General features: G+C 35.9%; 1 protein-coding gene across 3 annotated transcripts in view; it reads right to left on the bottom strand.

Annotated features, from left to right (window-relative positions):
- Window positions 1-17,600, bottom strand: part of LOC131681316 (armadillo segment polarity protein) — a 78,775-nt gene extending 61,175 nt beyond the window's left edge. The window contains exons 1-2 of one of the 3 annotated variants that reach the window (XM_058962068.1): window positions 17,443-17,600; window positions 15,461-15,521 (exon numbers count right to left, since the gene is read on the bottom strand). In XM_058962068.1, coding sequence (XP_058818051.1) covers window positions 15,461-15,491 — 31 coding nt within the window. In that variant the 5' untranslated portion in view covers window positions 15,492-15,521; window positions 17,443-17,600. Of the gene's footprint in view, window positions 1-3,411; window positions 3,921-15,460; window positions 15,522-17,069; window positions 17,187-17,442 lie in introns of those variants that run through there. The other 2 variants (XM_058962079.1, XM_058962095.1) reach the window with 2 other exon arrangements.
- Between the last annotated feature and the right edge of the window lie 3,807 nt (window positions 17,601-21,407).

The raw sequence follows: 21,407 nt of genomic DNA, 5'->3' as shown, positions 1-21,407 counted from the left end.
TTTCGAAAAAAAAAATTATCAAAATATGCAAACAGGGAGTTTATTATTATGTTGATCTGATGATTTCAGTGATCCGTATGTACTCAAAACATTGTACTGCTTTCTGATACGCGGTACCCTGGAATATGCTGTATAAGTTTGGGCGCCACACAACGCCACTCAACGTGATCGAATCGAGCGTGTGCAAAATCGTTTCTTACGATTTGTACGTTTGCCTCCATACTCCGACCGATGCAAGCTGTTGAACATGCAGACTCTTGAACAGCGACGGGTTTTACTACAGAGGCTTGTAGTATTTGACGTTATCACTGGAAACATCGATTGTTCTGATCTACTCCAGAAAGTAAACTTTTACGCTCCGCAGCGCCGATTCCGGAACCCGCCTCTTCTATTGATCCCCCGGAATAGAACTGCATATGAACAGAGTAAACCGATCGATATGTGGCGTGTGAATTTTTACGAAACAATTGGTATTTTTGATTTTTATGTGTCCAAAAAGAGTTTTTAAGTTAGATATAATGAATATATAGCACTAAGATTTTTTTAACGTCTGAACGGCTGCCAGCCGAAGATATGTCGTTGCTGTTGTGCTATCTTATGACAAGCGCCATTTTGCACATTTCGAGAAAAACGATTTTCAAAGTTTGAGATTTAATAACTTGCAATTGGTAAATAGTAGAAACAATTCAGAGAATACAATTGATGCTTCTGTCTATTCAGTATTAATCTCTCAAATATTGTGAAGATCGGTGACTATATTACGAGTTTTTGCTAAACATGTAAACAAAAGTCGCACTCATAGGTGTGTATTGATGACAAAATTTGTATGGCGTGTCATGATCGCGCTTGGAAAATTTTCCATAGAAAAAAATCATCAATTATTAACTTTTATTTATATCTTTGGCTTAATTTGGTCTATAAACAATCGGTGAGATGCATTTTAAAGGAAATGAGTCAGGGAAACTAGAAAAAAATAATAATTTTTGGATACAGTGTTGCCAAATATGCTATATTTCCAGTTTAAAACTAAAATTGCTTTTTTCTCACATTTCGTGTATTTTTATTTTAAAAATGATTTTGCCATTGTGTTTCTTAGACATTTTTACATAGAAAAACATCTAATCCATCAAGATAACTTGTGCCAATGCCCAGACACAGTCATTTTAAGCAAATATCACAGAATTTCTCAGCACATTTCTCGCTATATCACAGTAACCAAGTAGGATGTCAAAATTCCAAAAACGCCATTTTGTAGAGATTTTTTAGACCAACAATATGGCATGTTTAACTCAGTTTACCCCAAAATGGCGTTTGTCATAAGATAGCACAACAGCGACGATGTATGATAAATTAAATTCTGAGAGACAGGGATAGCTTCTCAATTAACACAAAAATAGATTATGTGGTTTTTGAGGTCGCTGATTACGATTCTGGGCAGCCATTTTTTTACGAAATTTGCGAATTTTGTTACAATGAGCATAAAACCCGAGTTTTTGAGGTCGCTGATTACGATTCTGATGTCAGAATCAAAGTCAGCGACCCGAAAACCCCATTGCAAAACGTTTTAAGCCGATATAAAAAACATGAAATTTAGCCAAACACAGTCGCCATATTGGATCCGTCCTTTTGAATTTTACATTTTCGACATCTGAATCAGATTCAGCAATCCCGAAAACCTATATAAAGCTGAAAATAACAGGGTTAAACATGTAAATAATACTTATTTGGCAGAAATGTCTATTTTCAGTAATTTCACCTCATCGAAAAACAATCTGGTTGAAACACAATGTCTTATATACCATAAAATCCAACAAATGCACAAAAGATGTAAAAATCTAATGATGCAATGATCCAAAGATAAAAAACCACAATAAGTCAAACAGTCCAAGATTCAAAGATAAAAGATCTAAACATGAGAAGATCTAAAGATAAGAAAATCCAAAATTAAAGGATCTAAAAATTTAAGGAAGGCACCAAAGAGCCTAAAATTCAAAGATACAATGATTTACCGATTGTAAGATTTTTTTTAATTTTTGTAAAGTTAAAAGCAAATTAAAGCTCTTAACTCGACTTTCGAAGAGCTAAAACTAAAAAATTCTAAAGATCAAACAAACAAAAGATCTTGAATATCTAAAGATCCTAAAGTTCAAAGATCCAAGATTTCATTCAAAATTCCAAAAATCAAAGATAAAAGATTCAATTATGAAAATTAAATGATTGACAAAATCAATAGTACATACGTACGGTTTTTTGAAGAGAGATGGTTTTCTGAAGAGAAATTGTTGAATTAATAGTTTATTTATGAGTAACGTTTTAGTCGACACTTATTGAATTTTTCATACTTTTATATTATCACCGATAAACTGACTGAATTTTCTGAACCTATTAAAAAGCGATAGACAATCATTTATGACGAAAAAGGTCAAATCTCTATCGTTATCTAGTTATTGAGCTTTTGCTTAGACTTAGTTTGTCTTAAAATACCTTTAACACGTATATTTTGCATTTTTTTCATCAAGTTCTGTTAGAAAGCTATGAAAATGTCCTCGCATATTTCAGGTAATAGAATCAGGTCACTCTTAAAAAGCGAAGTAGTAAAAGGTTGATTTTGACAGGTTTCGTTAATTTCGGTAAAGCAAATAAAATAATCATAACAATTAGTTATGGAATGGAAAGTTAGTCCGTTAACTAAGTCAGTGTCGGATTCTGATGAGACGAAGTCGAAACGCAAATGCCATAACTAATTTAGTTACAGGTTTTGTGCTCCTCACGCGCAAAGATGGTTTTAAACAATTATCTCTTTAATGGAGAAAAATAGTTTTTACCAAAATTGTCCTCCACTAAGGAGAAATATAGCATAGTGCAATAATCAGGCAACTATTCTACCAAAAAAAACGAATTATACAAACCGTTTGGTCAAAAAACTTGAAACACCAAAATGGTTTTGTTTTTTGAGAAATCACCACCAAGTTTTGGTATTTTTCAAGTTTTTTTTGTGCATTGTGAATCGAACTGGAATTGACAATATAACGCAATAGATTACTCATTTTTAACCTACAAACTTTTGGGGCTTTTTCGCTTTTAGGGGCCGCATAAGTTCTTAAAAAAATTGAAAACGATGGCCACACATTGCGTTGTATATGAATATGTATGTAAGGACTAGATGCTATCACACAAACGTATAATTCTGTTATTTGGTTCAGAATACCATACTAATAGGAAAAAATAATCCCTCTTGTTACAGTTGCATGCTGAAAATATACACATCTACAATCATTTTTAACTCAACAGAAAGTTACACACACAATATCCGCAGTGAGATAGGGCTTCTGCAGCGATAACCCTTCCCAGCCATTCTTATCAAACTATATCCACTGGGGCAGCGCTGGAACTAACTGCCAAGATGCATACCTTCCTCCGGCGTGTAAACTACGACCAGGAAGAAGTGTACTCCTTGCGTTCTGACGGATCGCACCAGCAACCGTGCGTGGGTATTGGACAGTCACTTTTCACACACCACCGCGTCGCGTGTCGACTTTCGCGCGCGAGCGTTAATAAATCGAATGCGAAAAAATGAGAGCGAGAGGAACGAATAATAAAAAAAATCACACGTATCCAAGACGCGCGACGACGTCCTTTTTTATCGCGTTTCCACCGCACAACTCTGTATGTCCACCGAGTGGATGAAAAGCCCGTCACCAACTTGCACCAACCAGCTAACAATAATGTTGCTCTTTTCTCCACCACCTAATGCACTTCTAGAGCAAATTTTTTCTCTGCACAAAACTTTCCACCAGCGAAAAAAAAAGTTCTATATCCTTTGTAACGCTTGAATGGCACTCTCACTACCCGTCCGGACACACGGATACACGGACGGAGTCTCGACCAGGAGATCCTGCAACAGCAAACGAAATAATAGTGGTCCTTGTAGAGGCAGACACAAGTCCTCTTGAAGAACCGACCGGTTCCGAAGCTGGGTGCGCTACTGAGCACGCGTCAGGATACGCCATTTTCCACCCCCGCCGTTAGGGGGGGTGAAACCGGGAAATAACTTTTGACCTAGCTAGGGTGCAAACAAACTCCTCCCATGCGCTCGCTAGGGCGTATCTGCTCGGCCGTTGCGCTTTTTGGTGTTCATATGTTTTTGTTGGCAGGGGAATTTTCCCCACTTCGTTAAAGAAAATTTTGTCCGCAAAAGATGGGGGGTTGGTGTGGAGGTGTACAAGAAAATGGGGAAAATCATAACGTGTTGATGCCGTAGCGTCGGTGGGGGATGGGAACTATAATTGAAAAAAATGAACTGTGACTTGTGAAATTATTTAGTAGATTATTCAAGTAAAGCGTGTCATTATTGAATTTTCAGTAAACATGCTTGAAAAAAATCAAGTGACAACACATGTGCTGTTTGTAAATATGGTTACGTGATACACGCAAAACAAACGAGTAGAATTTGATAAAATCCTACTAAGGACTATCTCACCCACGACAGTGAAAGGTGTTCATTATTTTTCAAAATAACAATGACCTAAGGTTTTAAGGAAATCTTTCATACTATTATCAAGATCCAGGGCTTTAAATTTGTGAGTGGATTATGTTAACTTTGTTCACTTACTTTCTTGAAATTAAATAGATTACATTTTGTTGCCTTTTTAAGGGGAGGGTAAGGTTAATTCGGTAAAACAGACATTTTTCAAAAAAATGTTTTAGTGATACAGAGATTCCTTTAATTTCCATATATTAAAGCCACATTCGGACAATATTAACTAACACTTTCATTGTAAAATATTGAAAATTGAACGGGTTACGGTAAATCTGCGAAGGTACCTCGAAAAAGTTGTTTTGTGGTGTACTTCATAACTCAAAATCTACCCGACCAGTCATTTTGAAATGTTGCACAGTAGGGGAATTATGGTTAAAACCGATACCTTAAGCCTAACACTTTTTCTAAGTTGCCACAAAACCAATAAAATTATAATTTTAATGCACAATTCTTCTTCAGAAAATTCTTAACAAGACTTAATTTTTTCAGCGCTTTGAAAAATTAATTTCATTAAAAATTATTGGTTGTAAAACTTGGAAAACAAAGTGACTTTTTGTAGGCACTGCGGGTAAAACCGACACCCTATAGGGGTAAGATCGACACCCCTTTTAATTTATTTTCTCTCCACTTTATTAAAATCTTTATATTTATTAAAAATTAGATATATGCGTGATTAATAAAGTGTGGGTATGTATGATGCAAATATGTGCTTTTTATTGCTTCATCATGTAGTGAGGGGAAGAAAGTTCGAAAGCGTAGTACTATAAATAAGAGTATTTTATGCTATAGGATTATTTATTGATATGAGTATTTCCAAATAATCCTTGCGCACATCATTTCAACCTCTAGTGTCATTTTATTTCGTAAGAGAAAATTTGCAAGCGTTCTACGTTCTGCTAATTGGATTCATTCACTTATAAGTGACACACACACACACACTTCTTAGTAAAAGTATCTTTTTCAGATTTGATTTTTCGGACTCTGATCATCAACGATCTATTGGGGTATACATAATATCATTGTCTCATTGTGAAAAAGTTCGTCTATGACAAACCAAGAGAACACTAGAAATTCGGTTTGATGAGCTTTTTGCAGAAATAGCAAAAGCTTCGATAGAATCAGATAAGCGAAAAATCCAATTTTTGATTTTTAAAGAGACTTATAAGAAATAAACACAATAAAAGTATTTCTGTGTATTTCAGCTATTACTATAGTGTGCTAATAGTGTAATTGAAGTGTCACAAAGATCCCCAGCCTTTTGTAATGAATCGCAAGTAAACACAACCATCTTAAGAGTTTGTCGGTTTTACCCTAACCAAAGGGTGTCGGTTTTACCCTAACAGCGCACATTTTTTTATAAAAGCAATTTAAAATATTGAATTTCTCAAACTCATCTTCAATGCACCTAGTTGATCATAGGAAAGGCCGATAATAATAGGTACTGAAAAATGGGGTGATTTGAAAAGCTTTTGTTCGGTTAAAACCTTAAAATCTACCAACGAAATTTTACATCCAGACGAGTATGAACGCTGCTGTCGTATGTTTTGTTTATTTTTATGACATTCGGCGCACTAACGTAAATCCAATATTTCTTCAAATGCTCTACATAAACGTACTAATAATAATGTATCATGATGAAATGAATAAAAATTTGATTTCTAAGAAAAGTTGTGGGGTGTCGGTTTTACCCACAGTGTCGGTTTTTCCCACAATTCCCCTACTTATTCGCATAATTTTCCTGGTAACTACGGAAGCATACACTAAATTCTACCTGCGCGGAAATCAAAAACACAACGGGCCCCATTCTCACGGTCACGTCACCTAGTGACTAGAATGAAATTTTGTTGTCACTAGGTGACGTGACTGTAAGAAGGAGCGTCTCAAATAAACGAACAAAAATCGCCCATTCCTTGGAACATATCAGAAAAATTTAAGTAGAATATAGTTTTAAAAGTCTGCAATAGTGGAATAATAACTTTAACAGGGTGTCGGCTAATTTCTGAACATGAAATTGACCTCCCTATAAAATGCCTAAGTTTTTCAAAGAAACAAATTTAAACCATTTTTGCCTTTCTCCTATAGAAAGGTTATGCAATCACTCTGAACATCGTCAACTTAGTTAATTTTTTTGACATGCATAAGTTTTCTGTATTTTAACAGGGTCGTAGTTAGGGGGATACGGTGAGGACCTCCCCCCCCCCCCCACGTCACTCACCATCCTTCCCTAAACCGCCCTTCCCTCATCAAGTACCCCTCTACGCGAATAAAATTTTCTAATTCCTTTAGAATAAATTTTCCTAGTGGGTTTGAAAAACCAGTGCAAAATTTGGTTTGAAATGATTTTGAGTTGAGAAACTAATTTACAATTTCTTAACGTTTGAGCGTCGACATATAGCGACTCAAGTTCGTAGCTGTCGATTCATTGTACGTATGTGTAAATCGCACTGAATATTTAATAGGCATTTCCACCATTATATTAAACAAAACCAACCGTGGAATCGTAATATGGATAAGTGACAGTTGCACCACTAGGTGGATTAAAACGGGTTTTTATAGTTTACAAATGGTATTGAATTTTCCTTTTCTATTAAACTACACAACTTTTCTCGTAAACACATCTTCTCTGTCACTTCTGGTAACGTCTTTCAATGCTTTCCGTGTGTCTACCTTAATTGAAATGAAATTTAAATATCTTAACAGCTAAACAATGAGTTAAAGTATGTTCAAATACTGGATAAATCAGTAGATAAAAATATGCTTTCAAGGGCCTGGTTGTAGCGAATCCAGAAGCAAAATCTACTCTTAGATCCAAGTCCGTTCTTCTAACGGAAGTGCTGCTAAGTTACACATCTTACTACATTTCTTACAAAATATGTAAAAAATTCGCTCAAACTTTCATGGTTTTTTTCCGAGGCCCGAGTCTTACATACCAATTGACTCAGCTTGGGACGATTTGACACAATGTTTGTGTGTATATTGCAGTGGTCAAAAAAGTTTTTCGTATTATAATGCCCCAACCGGATATTGCAAAGCAAAAATAAGAAATTTAAGTTGTTTATTTCACTAAAATTCTAACTGGAACCACTAGTGCAAGTCACTTGAAAATATTGCAATTTTCATAGCTTCATTGAATTAACAATGCTTCATTGCGATAAAATTTACCAACAAAAGTTGTAATTGTTAAATAAGTTATTGGAGAGGAGTTTCGTGATTTGAAAAAAAAATTCTCCTTAGTGAAAAAAGAGTTACCAAAATTTTCTCCACTAAGAAAAAAATATACCTTAGTTTTGTAAATGTTGTCTATTGCATTAATTTTTATTTTTTTTTAAGTTTTTAGCTTAGTTTTTATAATTAGCACAATAGCCAAAAATGCCAAAAATGGCTATTTTAAAGCACCTTTTGAGTTTCTATCGGATTTTTTTATATATATAAAAGCATCCATTATTTTGCATAAAAACATGAATTTAACATCAATACCGATCGAAAGGCATCATTAATGTTCATATTGGAGTCAAACTTACTCAATGAAGGATCCTTAATACACCCAAAAAAGTCATTTCCAGCAACTTTTAATTTGGTTTCTGTTGGTAATTTATGGACATTATTTAATGAAAAATCATAAAATTTATTAAATGAAAAGGGGCACTTTTCGATTAGAAATGCTTAGGTTCTATGTGGCGACCAAATTGAATAAACAAAAAAAGGATAGGTGCTTTTACGTAGCATTTCCCGAGCAAACGAAAAGCCCATAATACTCCCATGGCCATGGTCTGCTTTCACCCCCACCGCATGGTGTTTTGATAGTGTTTTAATGGTATCAACCCATGAAAACACCTTCACCATGGTCCGGCAGATCCCATATAAAAACCATATTCTGGTGTATTTATGGGTTATTGAGACCATCTAATGGTGTTTTCATGGTTGTGAAAAGTGGCACGGACCATATTTAGGGTCTTTTTATGGGCTTGTATGATGTTTGAAACCATGAGAGATTGCTTGGGTTACCCAACTCTTCTTATTTGGGCTTAAATTGAGTAATTTCACGATTTTTCACTAAGCAAAGTTTATTAATTGCCAACAGTGATAATAGAAAGTTTATTTTTTTTTGCTGAAAATGACTATTTTTTGTGAATTGAGGAAGTTTGACCTCCAATGTAACCATTTATGATTGACCTCAAATTTTTGTTTGTAGAGATTTTAAACATAGCTTTAAAATCGCCATTATTGGCACAGCTTGACCATTTGCCTTACAAAATTATTGCCTTAAAAACTAAAATAACACGAAAAAAGTAAATAAATAATAGCGTAGAGTGGGGTCAAGTAGGTCAGTTTCCTTTGGCAAGCTCGTGCGATGGTATGTTTACGCAGATTTTGCCAAACAAGCACTCGTTGGAAAGGCTATACATCTGGCAACGTTTAATGATTCTATGCCTGGCTAAATATTTTTCAAGCTAACTTTAATAAGGCGAAAGTCCTTTTTTGACAATGTTTTTAAAATCTGGGGATACGATTGGTCATTATATTCCTGGTTAACTAAAACAATGTACACTCCTAGAAAATCAACGGTTCAACTTTTATTTGAGGAGTATGAATACTGCGGGTTATGTAAATATTAATAACACAAATAATACATGAAGCCATTGACGTTATTGAGGTAAACAAATGAGGAAATGCCGAATGATGTGAAAAATCATGAAACGGCGGAAGGAAATGTTGAAAAACCATATTTTTTAAGCAGCTGTGTCTGGCTTTATACATGCGAATGACTTTTTCGGTGCCCCCGTCGTCGCGAGAGTGTGGAATTGAAGTTGTGCATTGCGGCTCACGTGATTGCTTAACTGTGTGACGATCACGTTTGCGCTTTGGGGCAATTTTTTTGGATTCCTTTTCCTTCTGTTTTCATATTTTTTTTCGATTATCTACTTCAAAAACACGTAAAATTATTATATTGTTAACTCACGTGAAATATCTGACGCCCTTTCATTGATGACGAGCACTTTCCTTTCACACGAGCACATAATGTTTTGAACGAAACCGTGAACTGTTTAGAGGCTAATCGAATACTGGCGCCATCTTGAACAGATGTGTTCTTTATGTTCTCTTCACTTCGTTTTGGCGTTTTTCGCACGAAATTATGCACAATTTTCCTGTCAAAATAATTCTAACTTACATCATAGCAGTGACTTATAGTGTACCCAAACGGCTGCCCCCAAGCGTCTGTTTCATGTTGATGTACGTATTTTGTTAAAAAACAAAAATTCGTGCGATACTGCCCCAAGCGGATTTCGAAAATATAGGGCTAAAACGGATTTTGAAAATATAGGGCTGGACCGATTTTCACAAATTTAGTCTCTAATCAACGGTACATCCAATCGGCTGCTATTGAATTTTTAGTTGATCCGACTTCCGGTTCCGGAGTTGCGGGTTGAAGAGAGCGGTCACACAGCAAATTTCCATATAAACTGGTAACACTTTGATGTCTGAATGATGGTATACATCAGTGGTTCCCCTAGGGGTAAATTAGACTATTGTAGGGAGTGAATTATGCGGGATAACTTTAAAGTTGTTATCCTAACATTGCCTTCGGAATTTTATCTTTCTATATTGTTTTAGTGTGTCAAGAATTGAGATGCTTACTGAGAGTGGAACAGGAACAGGTAAACAATTTTCAGAAAGGGGTACATCATAGGCATCAATATACGGAAAGGGTCACATGGAACGAAAAAGGTTGAAAACCACTGGTATACATATTCAAATAGGTTCACATCACTTGGATTTGTGGCTCTAGATCTGTAATGATCAATCAAAGTAGCTTTGACTACATGGACCACCTATGGCGGTTCTTGATGCCCCCGGGGAACTCACCAAGTTCCCAAGTCACATTTATTTTCCAGCGAACTCTTAACCGGTTTTTACAAACTTGATTTCAAATGAAAAAGATGACACTCCCATTGAGTGCTATTGAATTTCATTCAGTTCTGAATTTTGGTTCCGGAGTTACTTTCACTCACACCCCACCCCGCCCCACTCTCTCAAATCAACCTCATACTCGCAGTCCCTTCATCCACCCCGTATACCAAAATAAGTTAGGTGGTTCCGACGAATCCTCCCCCTCCCACTAATTATTTTCCCCTCCCTATCACACCGCATTTCAAAATATGTTAATATAAAGATAACATTCAGCTCACGCTGATCAAGCTAATTAAATATTATATTTTTGTTTGTTTCAAATGTGTCAGCGTCGACATCTTGCCCATTAGGTTCGTGACAGTCGTGCACTTATATATACTTACCAAGTGGAATAAGAATGAAATAGACATTTCCTTAATGTTGTATTGAACGTAACCAGCAATTAAATCATAGATAAGATAGGTGAATTAAAACAGTTTTTTTTAAATTGTGGCGATACAGAGAGTGTTAGTATATCACTTCAATTTCCACATAATCATGCCACAATCGAACAATACTTCCCTCAAATTACAATGCAAAATATTGACAATTGAGCAAGTGGCAGTGAATTTACCGGAGGCGCCTCGTCGAAAACTTGATTTGCGATGTACATCATAACTCGAAATCTGCTGATCCAATTGTTTTGATATTTGGCAGGGGCTCTTCGAATCATTCCCCATGTAACTACAGGTGTTTTTATTTTTTGCTAAAATTTTGAATTTTCTGTAGCACTTTGAAGCCAGAAATCCGATCCTTGGTAAAATAATGTGATAACATGTTGAAATAATAATAATAAAAAAATGTGAAAAAGTTCTGCAACTACCTGTGCAATGATGTGAAATACTGTGCAAAATTTCAGAACGATTGGTCCAGAAGATTTTGAGTTACGGTGTACACTGCATGGTTTCGAGGTGTTTCCTAAAAAATCACACTCGCTCACCTAATTTTCAATATTTTGCAATGAAAATTTAGAAAAAAATTCAAATTGTTGCATTATTGTATTCAAATTGACTGAGTAAACTAACACTCACTGCATCGCAAAAAAAAACTTTTGAAGCGATGCCTGTGCCTGGAACAGAGTTTTGGTTCCGGAGTTACGTGTTTAAGAGTGAGATGATGTATCACGCAGCAAGTATCTCCCTGCTATCTATATGACGCTGAAATTATTAAAATCTTTTCTAAATTGCTGGAATTTGTGATTCTGGCTCACTAAAGCACGACTACCTACGATGGAACCACTTTCTCCGGGATGACTCGATTTTTACAAACTTAGTCTCAAATGAAAGGAATACTCATTAACTGACGTTGAAAGTTATTCGTATCGAGTTTCTGGTTCGGAGTTATGAGTTGAACAGTTCGGTTGCACAACAAAATTCCGGAGCTTTTTTGCCTTTCTCATATAGAACGGTTATGCAATTACTCAGAAAATGTTAACCTGATCCCGGTCCAGAGGACCGAGTGACATATACGAGTCGACTCAGTTAGTCTAACTCGGAATGCCGGTGTGGGTAAGTGTAGGTGTCAAATGGTGTCGCTCATTTTTCTCAGCGATAGGCTGATTTGAACACTATTAGGCCAAATGAAAGTTCTAGCATCGCCATGGGCTGTAATTAAATATCAGTTTAATCGGATTTCTAGTTCCAGAGCTACAGATTGAAGGGCGTGATCACACAGTAAATTTCCATACCGAGTGGTATCATCATATCAAAATGATGCTACACTTATCAAAATGGGTGCAAAATTACAGGGATTGATAGGTCTATATTACCAAAGGCTAACCAGATTCGCTTTGGTCACATTGGCCACCTACGACAGTTCTTGATTCCATGTTAACCGGTACTGAAAAATGTTCAAAGGGGGAAGAGAAGAGAAGACAATCGCGAGCTTAAAAAAATTAGCTTTTATTTGCAGAGGGATTCCATGAGAAACTGGCCGACCGCGAAATATGACCATCGTCGATTCGAACGAAACTTTGCAGTTCGTCTTATGAATCTCCATGATTTTCTTTGCCAATTGCAATTTTTTGATACAAAAGCATTTTTCAAAAGGGGTTTGACGTTTCTATGCGAATCAATTAAAAAAAAAAATTGTTCAATTACTGTACTGCCGTTCTACGCATACTTGTCCCATGTACATAGGGAATCCCGTAGAACATGGGACAATTAAGCTTATAACGGCAGTGTATTTCATACAGCAAAACTATCTGACAACCAGTTATAGGGAATAAATACTTCTGTGCAAAAAAATACACTGAAAAAAATGTTGCATCATTTTTCACAAAAACAAAAATTTATGTCAAAAATTTAAATAGCAAAAAACCCATTTTTTAAATTTCATATTTTGTCAAAAAAACCTAGAGACAAAAGAAAAGTTTGTCTAACAATAAATTTATACATGTTTTTAAATTTCATACTAATTGACATACAAAACTGCAATAGTTTTCGACATATTTGGACTTTTGCTTCAACATAAACAATTAATTCGTGTACTTGTGCCCTTTTTATAAGTTATTCGCGTTACCCCATCATAAAATGTCAACAATCTAATGTTTATCGTTTTAAAGACGTAAAAGAAACTTTTTCAGTGTGTTTGGATTATGGAGAAGCTTTCAATAAAAAAGTTTTCACAACAACTTTTGACATATTTTTATAGTTTGTACTATTTGCAGCCAAAAATAGTTTTCTTTTTGAATATGATGCTAAGCGCCATTTTAAATCAAAATGCTCATAACAAAAATTTTCTGAAATGTGGTAGCTTTCGAAATATTTTTAATTAAATTTGCAACATAAATTTTTGTTTTTGTAAAAAATAACATTTTTTTCAGTGCATATATTTTTCGTGCAGAAGTATTCATTTCCATTACTCATTCTCAAATAGTTTTGTTGTAAAAAATACGGTAATCGAGCTTTTTTTTCGAAAATGCTACATATCGACGTCAACATTTCATAAGGCATTATATACAATATGCTCATGTTGAGAAAATGGCGTCCGAAAAATTACCACGTATTTTATATTCCCATTTATGAACAGGAGCTTGATTTAAGGACCAAACAACTCAATGCCGTGTTAAATTAACCATTTTTTCCGAATAATATAACAGATTTATTAAAAAAATTGTATTTTGAACGTTTTTTGTAGATAAATGTTTTGGTCCCTTTTGAAACATCGCACTGGTTTTGTGCCCTCTCCCATAATCCCTTTTCGGCGAGACGTTAGCTTATAGTGCGTGCGGGTGAGCCCTTTTGTTTACAGCAAATGATTATGTGACGTTTATTTTGATCCCTTTCTTGGTGTTGCGATGTTTTTGTTCCCTTTTCAAGTATAGTCTTTTTCATTAAGAAAAGGGCCCATAAACAAATTTTTCCGTTTTGTTGTTTGGTGTTTATGAGCCGTTAATTTTTGAGGGGAAGTGAAAGGGAACATAAGCAAAACAAGTTATTTTGCTTATGTGCCTTTTCGATAATCCATTATTTCGCCAACTGAGGCTTCAGAGTCGGCTGTCCATTTGAAGTAAGTATTAACCGGAATTGTTTACGTTTTGTTTATCGGCCCATTTGAAATGTTCTCGTCGATATAGAAACTGTCACGTCTTTTAAAAAATTGTTCTTGAGTCAAAATAATCTTTTTGGCTGTGGAAAATGTTTAGTGTTCCATGTCGGTGAAACGTATAAAATTTCATCGGAATCTAATGGGGTTTTTCATTGAAAAACCCCGGGGCGGTGGATTGCACTGGTGTTGCATTTTCTAGCAGAAGAGCAGGCCACTAGACGTGTTTCATTCCCACTTCTGCTAGAAAGTGCAAAACCAGTGCAATCCACCGCCCCAGTGTTTTTCAATGAAAAACGACATAAGATGGTCGGTAGCGATTTTAAAGATTGCCGTACGGATCTTCGTGAGCTTCCTCATATATCAAAATACGGAGAAGTGGATACCGTTGAGAGGTTTGGACGAGCTTCTTCACAGTTCTTCGCAACGTCGTTCGTCATGAAAGATACACGGTTGAGTTATGCTAACGCAATGAGCCGTCTCAGGTAAACAAAGGAAAAAATATTGCCCTTTTTGTGGGTTACTATTTTGTGCCTTTTTGTTGCAATTTATTACCGCCTCCCTCGAACAATTTAAACTTGGCATCCATATTTTTGTGTGGAATGTTTTATTTAGCAAGGTTTTAGTCCGAAATATGCTTTTGGGATTTTCGATTGATTGACACCGGTGTAGTGGATTGCACTGGTTTTGCACTTTCTAGCAGAAGTGTCAATGGAACATACCCAGTTTTCTGCAATTCTGCTAGAAAGTGCAAAAACGGTGCAGTTTTAGTGCACTCCACTACACCGGTGTCAATCAATCAACCCCATTTGTAACTGGTCGGTCCTCTTGAAAATTCTTTTAGAGCAATAAAATGGCAATGCAAATGGGATTTTCGATTGATTGACACCGGTGTAGTGGATTGCACTGGTTTTGCACTTTCTAGCAGAAGTGTCAATGGAACAAACCCAGTTTTCTGCACTTCTGCTAGAAAGTGCAAAAACGGTGCAGTTTCAGTGCACTCCACTACACCGGTGTCAATCAATCGAAAACCCCAAAACTAACTGATGTGTGTCGTGCTAATGACATTGCAATATATTGTTGTGTTGGTTAATTCTCGTTTAATTGGACAGTTACAGTACATTAATAGGTGGGTTGAATTTTTAAATTACAAGTTACTGTAAAAATAGTTAAGCACATTAAAAACTGTAATAAAACAAACTGATTTTGTAAGTTTGACTGGTGTTGCAATTATGTCACTTTTCGGGAAATCCTTTCCCGTAAAATACAATCTTGCGGAATGTTTCATTTCCCAGAAAACCAGGTTTTTTGGAACTCTGTTATAACTTAGAGTTCCGCTTTTTAACAGAGCCGACTTCGTTGTGGATAAAACCCTTTTTTCTCTATCGAATTATGTTCATAGTAAATATTTTAAAAGGCACTTACTTGTTCGATTTTGCGGCATTTGATAGCTCATGTTGGCATTCACGGGCGAAATAATCCACTCCTGAAGATTAGCGCAAAAGTCATAGAAGAAAACAAAAATGAGTTTGAATTTATTTTTTCTACGTAAACAGCGGCTCGCGAAGTAACACAAGATCACACACACACACACGCGTGCTCTTCTAATCGTTTTTCCTTTCGAGCTGAAAATCATCGTTCTCTTTTCCGGCCTGTCTGGCGCAAGTCTGACACAAGTGCAAGCGAGGTCACCGATCTTCTCGCATTGCTAGGGATGTATTGTGTACATTGGAGTAGCAGTAAAAGGATATAAGGGTACATGGTATAAGGTGCATGTTAAAGAAAAAACAACCGTGCAATTGAACAAAATTCTTGAGCATTTTTTCAAAACGTCATATCTGCAATGAGTTACTCTCTGTTTATACTTTCTCTTTCGATTTTGACGGCGTCACTATAACACTTTTCACTTATTTTACAGTATAGATCGAAAAACGGTGGTTTTAACTAGCATATTATGCAAAGAGCTGAGGGATAAATGTTAAAGTGACCGAATTATTAACAGAAGAGAAAGTAAACAAAGAGAGTAACTCATTGCAGATATGACGTTTTGAAAAAACGCTCAAGAATTATCCTTTCACAGATAATCATCCAGAATGAAGTTTCTCATGGAATTTTCGACTGATGTGCACCGGTGTAGTGGAGTGCACTGGTTTTGCACTTTCTAGCAGAAGCGTCAATGGAACATACCCAGTTTTCTGCACTTCTGCTAGAAAGTGCAAAAATGGTGCAGTTCCAGTGCACTCCACTACACCGGTATCAATCAATCGAAAATCCCATCTGAAAACCTTTAAAAGTCTTCTATGTATAAAAGTGAATGCTACGACACGGTGTTTTCATAAAAGGTACTATTTCGCCAGAACAATGTTCCTACTTGTTCCTGTTATTAGTACTGGTTTTTATAATGTAGGAAATATGACACAAGTGAACCTGCTGACTACGACACTGTTGACGACGAGTACAGAGACTTGTCGTCATGCTTAGAGAAGTGCATTCTCAATAGCTATAAAATACAAAAACACTAAGCGTGCGTTACGTTGGATAGCATGCGACGTTCGTATAAGCTGTTTATGATTCTTTTTCTTTCGTGTCTTTCTCCCGAGATCCTTACTTCAAGAGTGTATAGTTATTTTCCTTTATTGCTTTCAGTAGGAACTCCATTTTGAATGAGAATGTAGATGTAGATGAAAATGAATAAATTTTTATCAGGTACCTATTTCAACATTATCCTTTCATTCGGTAAAAGTGTAGTTTTTTCCCTTACTTAGAAAATAGTTTCAACTATCAGGTTCTCGTTAACACTAATAAAATTACAATTGCAAACTATCGTTTGGATCAACTTAAACACAAGAAACAACCCATGTCCAAAATTAGCTAATAAACCATGTTCAATAAATATTACTTTACAGAAACTATTACACTGAACTGTTGTTTTCAATGGACTCTTGTTTTTGTTACTACAATATTCTTTAAAGATTAGGTATTTTCATTCAGGCAGGACGATGTAAGTTTCTTAGAATTAATATTAGTCACCCACCAACCACAAAAAATTGAAGATATCAATCACTTGCTGCCTTAAAAATACTAATCAATCATGCCTCTAAACTTTAAATTACAGGCTTTTCGAACGAAACTGCTTTCATCTGAATCACTCACAATAAAAAGGAAAACATTTCACTTCATTCAAGCACTGCTGGACCAGCAGCCATTTTGATTTTTGTTTACAACACTGCACACCAGCCACACCACCCCCGCTTAGGACCGACACCCGAGACGAACCCACAAGTGCAGGCAAAAAAATGGAACTCTTGCTTGCTTCACCACACCCGCCCGGAATTTGAGAACGGATTTTCAGCTCGGTTCAATCGTTAAACTCATGAATTCCATTTCACTCGCGTGAAGCAACTCACCGTCTACCGAAATGTAGTAATTTCGATTCGCTTCCAACAATTTTCACCACTGAATAAGGAAATAAACTTCGCAAAATTGAAAGGTTCGCCTGCCAACCAGCGAATGTTTTACCAGATTTTTCACTCGCTCTCCGTTTTTCGGTCAAGCTTCTAAGCTCACGAATACTTGCGCGCATCAAATTGTAAACACAAACACTGTTTTGTCCGTTTTCGCTGAGTTTGACAGTTTGAGCGATTTTAAAAATGGTTAAGGGGTGAAATTGAACCGGTTCGAGTGGTCTAAATACCAATTCAATATTGTAAGTTTCATTGGAAACGCGCCATTCAATTATTTTGAGGCGACGAATTGAATTGTCCAGAATTGAATTTTACAATAGCATTTTTCCTACAAACAATCATAAAACAATAAATATTATAGTTATTACTGTTTCAACTATGTTCGACGCAGAGCTCTTGCAGTAGATTTACAATTAAATTTCAAGTAACAATTAATTTTTCTGTTCAGCAAAAAAACTGATACAGTAAATTCACACTAAATTTTACTGTTTTCGAGAGAAAACTGTCTGGGGAAATATCGATTTTTTTAATGTTAAGATACATATACAACCCCCCCCCCCCCCCTTTTTAATGTAAAGGTCACTTTTACATTGAAATTTACTGTATAAACGTTAAAGTTTATTGTTTTTGTATTGTGGCATAAAACTAGAATTTACTGTAAATTATTGAAAAATTATTGTACTGTCACAGTGAAAATCATGGTTTTGTTATTGTACATTTCTATTCGGGGGCACTTGGTAATAAATGCTGAAAATCGTGTGAGCTAATTGTTTTTACTTTAACTGGATTTGTCAAAAAACTGATTCAGAACTTAGAACATACGAAAACCAGAACTGTCTCATGTTTTGTTTACAATTTTATGTACAATACGGGTTTTAATGCATCACCTTTTTTTAAATGTCATTCATCGCAGAAGAAATGCATTGCGACGAATCGTATAGCGCGACGAATAGCGCTACGAATCTTTTTGCGACGAAAAATAATCGTCGCGTCTCCTTTGGGAAAGCACGGACAATGGAGGTGGTTTTAATAAAACGGTTCTTAACAAGACAACAATCAACCAAACAATTTATCAGATTTTTTAAATTTTGTCAGAGGGTATCAAAACATTACGGTACCCCTAAATAATGACCGAATAATCTAAAATATTGCATAGAAGCTGGCATAGGAACATTATTTTAAGCAATACAACTTTTAGATATAGTTCGTTTGAAAAATGTAATGCATGCCTACGTAAGTTTTTCTCCAGAAAATATTTGGCAATTTTCTCAGTCATTAGGTATTAAAGTTTTATGTATTTTCAAGTAGTATGGTGTCAACGACACGACCTGAAACTTAATAAAATATTTTGAAGAAAAAGTGTACGAGTCATTTACCAACAGTTACTCGTGCATTGAGTGACCCCTTGATTCGAACGTAAAAATAATTTCTCCAGCAGTACTTTATTGTTTATTGATTCTCAGTACTTTATTGATATATTGATTGCTGTATAGCAACCAAATACAAATATGTTAATACGGCATGCTCTGACGATTTTTCGAGGACACGCTTTACGCTACCCTGTACCGCGAAAAGGTACAGCGTCAAAGTGACAGTGTGCTTTGACAAAATATTGCTAGATCTGGCATCCTTGAAGACGAAGAGTTAAAATATCGAACGTTACCATAGTCACTGTTTATTTTTCTGATACTTGAAAAAATATAAGTTGAATTTTTATGAAGTACCTTTATCGCAAATCAAATTTATATATCTTAGCAATTGTATCATTCTTTTTCATTTTAATTTCAGCTACCAAAAGTGTGGATATGTGGAAATGTCTTCCAAATTCTAACGCGAATTCTTTTGCTATCAGCATATTTCACACACAATCATCGGCAACGACGACAAAAATATGTGCCAGTGTGAAGTGTTACATGGCAGAAACGTACTTTTTAATCATCTCATAAACTGGAGACTTCGGTATTGTATCTATCAAGTACCGACTGGATGGATCTGTTTCGCAAGATAGTCGATGTTTTATTCCAGCTATTATCAGATGCGAACGCGAAAACAGAAAAGTTATCCAATTCAATGTTACTTTGCGATGTCTTGGACCGATCCGTGGCATAATTACAATTTTAGAAGTTCCGTAGGTTTTGTGACCGGCGGTGACGGACTTCAAGGCTCTGAATTTTCTTGGCAAAAAATTGCATTTTTTCAAGATCACCTGAATACAGATCACTCGGTACTATGCATCGTGCCTTTCTGTTCTGCAGGCTTTGGTAACGTTTATTAAAAAAGAACTCTTCTAAATAGTCGTCATGCTTTGGCTACCCTAACAAGTACCCATATATATCACTTGCAATTCAAAGCATTGGAAACTACATCACCGAGTTTCGGTAGATTGATGAGAATCTTACACAGTTTGACCAATTACTAGCTAACGTTTGTAGATTCACGCTTTTTTATTCGATGATTACAATGCTTTGGAAGGCTGCTCAACCACACCATTGCTTGTTTTGAACATTTATGGAAGAGGATACAAGACGAACCTCATGCGTTTCCAATTTATCTACGATGGTGAAATTGTCGATCGAATATTTTTCATGCATCATAACGTGCACGGTCGTAAGGTCCCAAAGAAGAAATGTTATGAGATCTCGGACATTTTGACCGCACATCTTTCGTACGTTGTGAAACAGGAATATGTAGTCATTCCTGTTTCACAACGTACGACAGATGTGCGGTCAAAATGATCTTTTGACCCGTGATTGTTCTCCCTTGTGCGTTGTGACGCACCACCTTTCGGAAATTACGAAATGGAGCCACCTATACAGTTATTAATAACGCAAGAGAACAATGGTTGGATTAAAATAGCTATGGGAGAACATTTTATTGTTTTCATTAGCCTAGCGCTTCTAAAAATAGTGGGATCTACACTAGTTTTAATATATTGTTCGGGTGTTTGGTAGCAGTGAAAACAACTGTTGAACAGTGCCCTCATCAAAGACTTGCGAAAACTGCTTAATCGGAGGGATCCTTAGGCGATTCTGGAGAACTGTCTTATGGCACTGAATACGAGTGTATATGAAGCTTACGAAACGGGACAGATTGAACTGTTCTGCATTTCATGTTGATGGGTCTTTCTCTGGCATGTGCGATCTAATTTGAATCAGGTTAATTGCTCCACCGGTGTTTGTTGTATACCTACAATAACTTAATTTTAAATACGCATCTGGCGTGTTCGTAGACTAGACTATAATGCCCACGATCATATATGTGTAACGCTTTATATGGAATTTCCAATCCGTATGGGACTGATTTGCAATCATAGGCACTATATACTGATGGAATGAACATTACTTGCCTTATCTAATAAAACTCATCTCTATATTGAGTGTTGATTTCGTCGAATTAAGCATTACTGCTGAGTCAGATTCAACCACATCCGTTTGTCGAAGTACGAGTACAACTCCTCTAACATCCTCATGTTCTGACACTGTGTTCTTTTCTTTGGAGAACTCTTTCCATCTAGTTCCCAAACGAAATATTTTCCTGCTTGTTAGAGGGGATAAAATATTCGTGATATGTTTATCCGAGATCCATATTTGTTTCGTTTCTTTATTCCGCTAAAAGGTTTGTTATTTTTTTTTGGTTGAAGTTCGATTCAAATAATGTTACTAGCTTCATTCCAATTTTTTGACAAACACATAAGCAAACTGAAAAAAAAATTAATGCAAGGCACGCTTTGATTAGGTAGCGATGCCAGTTTCGTTTTTTTCCGACGAGTTTTAGTTGTCAAGACGAATTGGGTTGTTTAATTCGCCTCCTTGGTGAGCCAAGAAACGATAGCCCTTTTATATGAGACCTTGGCGTATTTAATTTGTATTTGATAGCAACCATGTTATGTTTACTGTGGACAGATGCCT

This window comes from Topomyia yanbarensis, chromosome 1, assembly GCF_030247195.1.
Source record: "Topomyia yanbarensis strain Yona2022 chromosome 1, ASM3024719v1, whole genome shotgun sequence".
In the NCBI taxonomy this organism is placed as follows: domain Eukaryota; kingdom Metazoa; phylum Arthropoda; class Insecta; order Diptera; family Culicidae; genus Topomyia; species Topomyia yanbarensis.
This window is presented reverse-complemented; position numbering and strand designations above follow the sequence as displayed.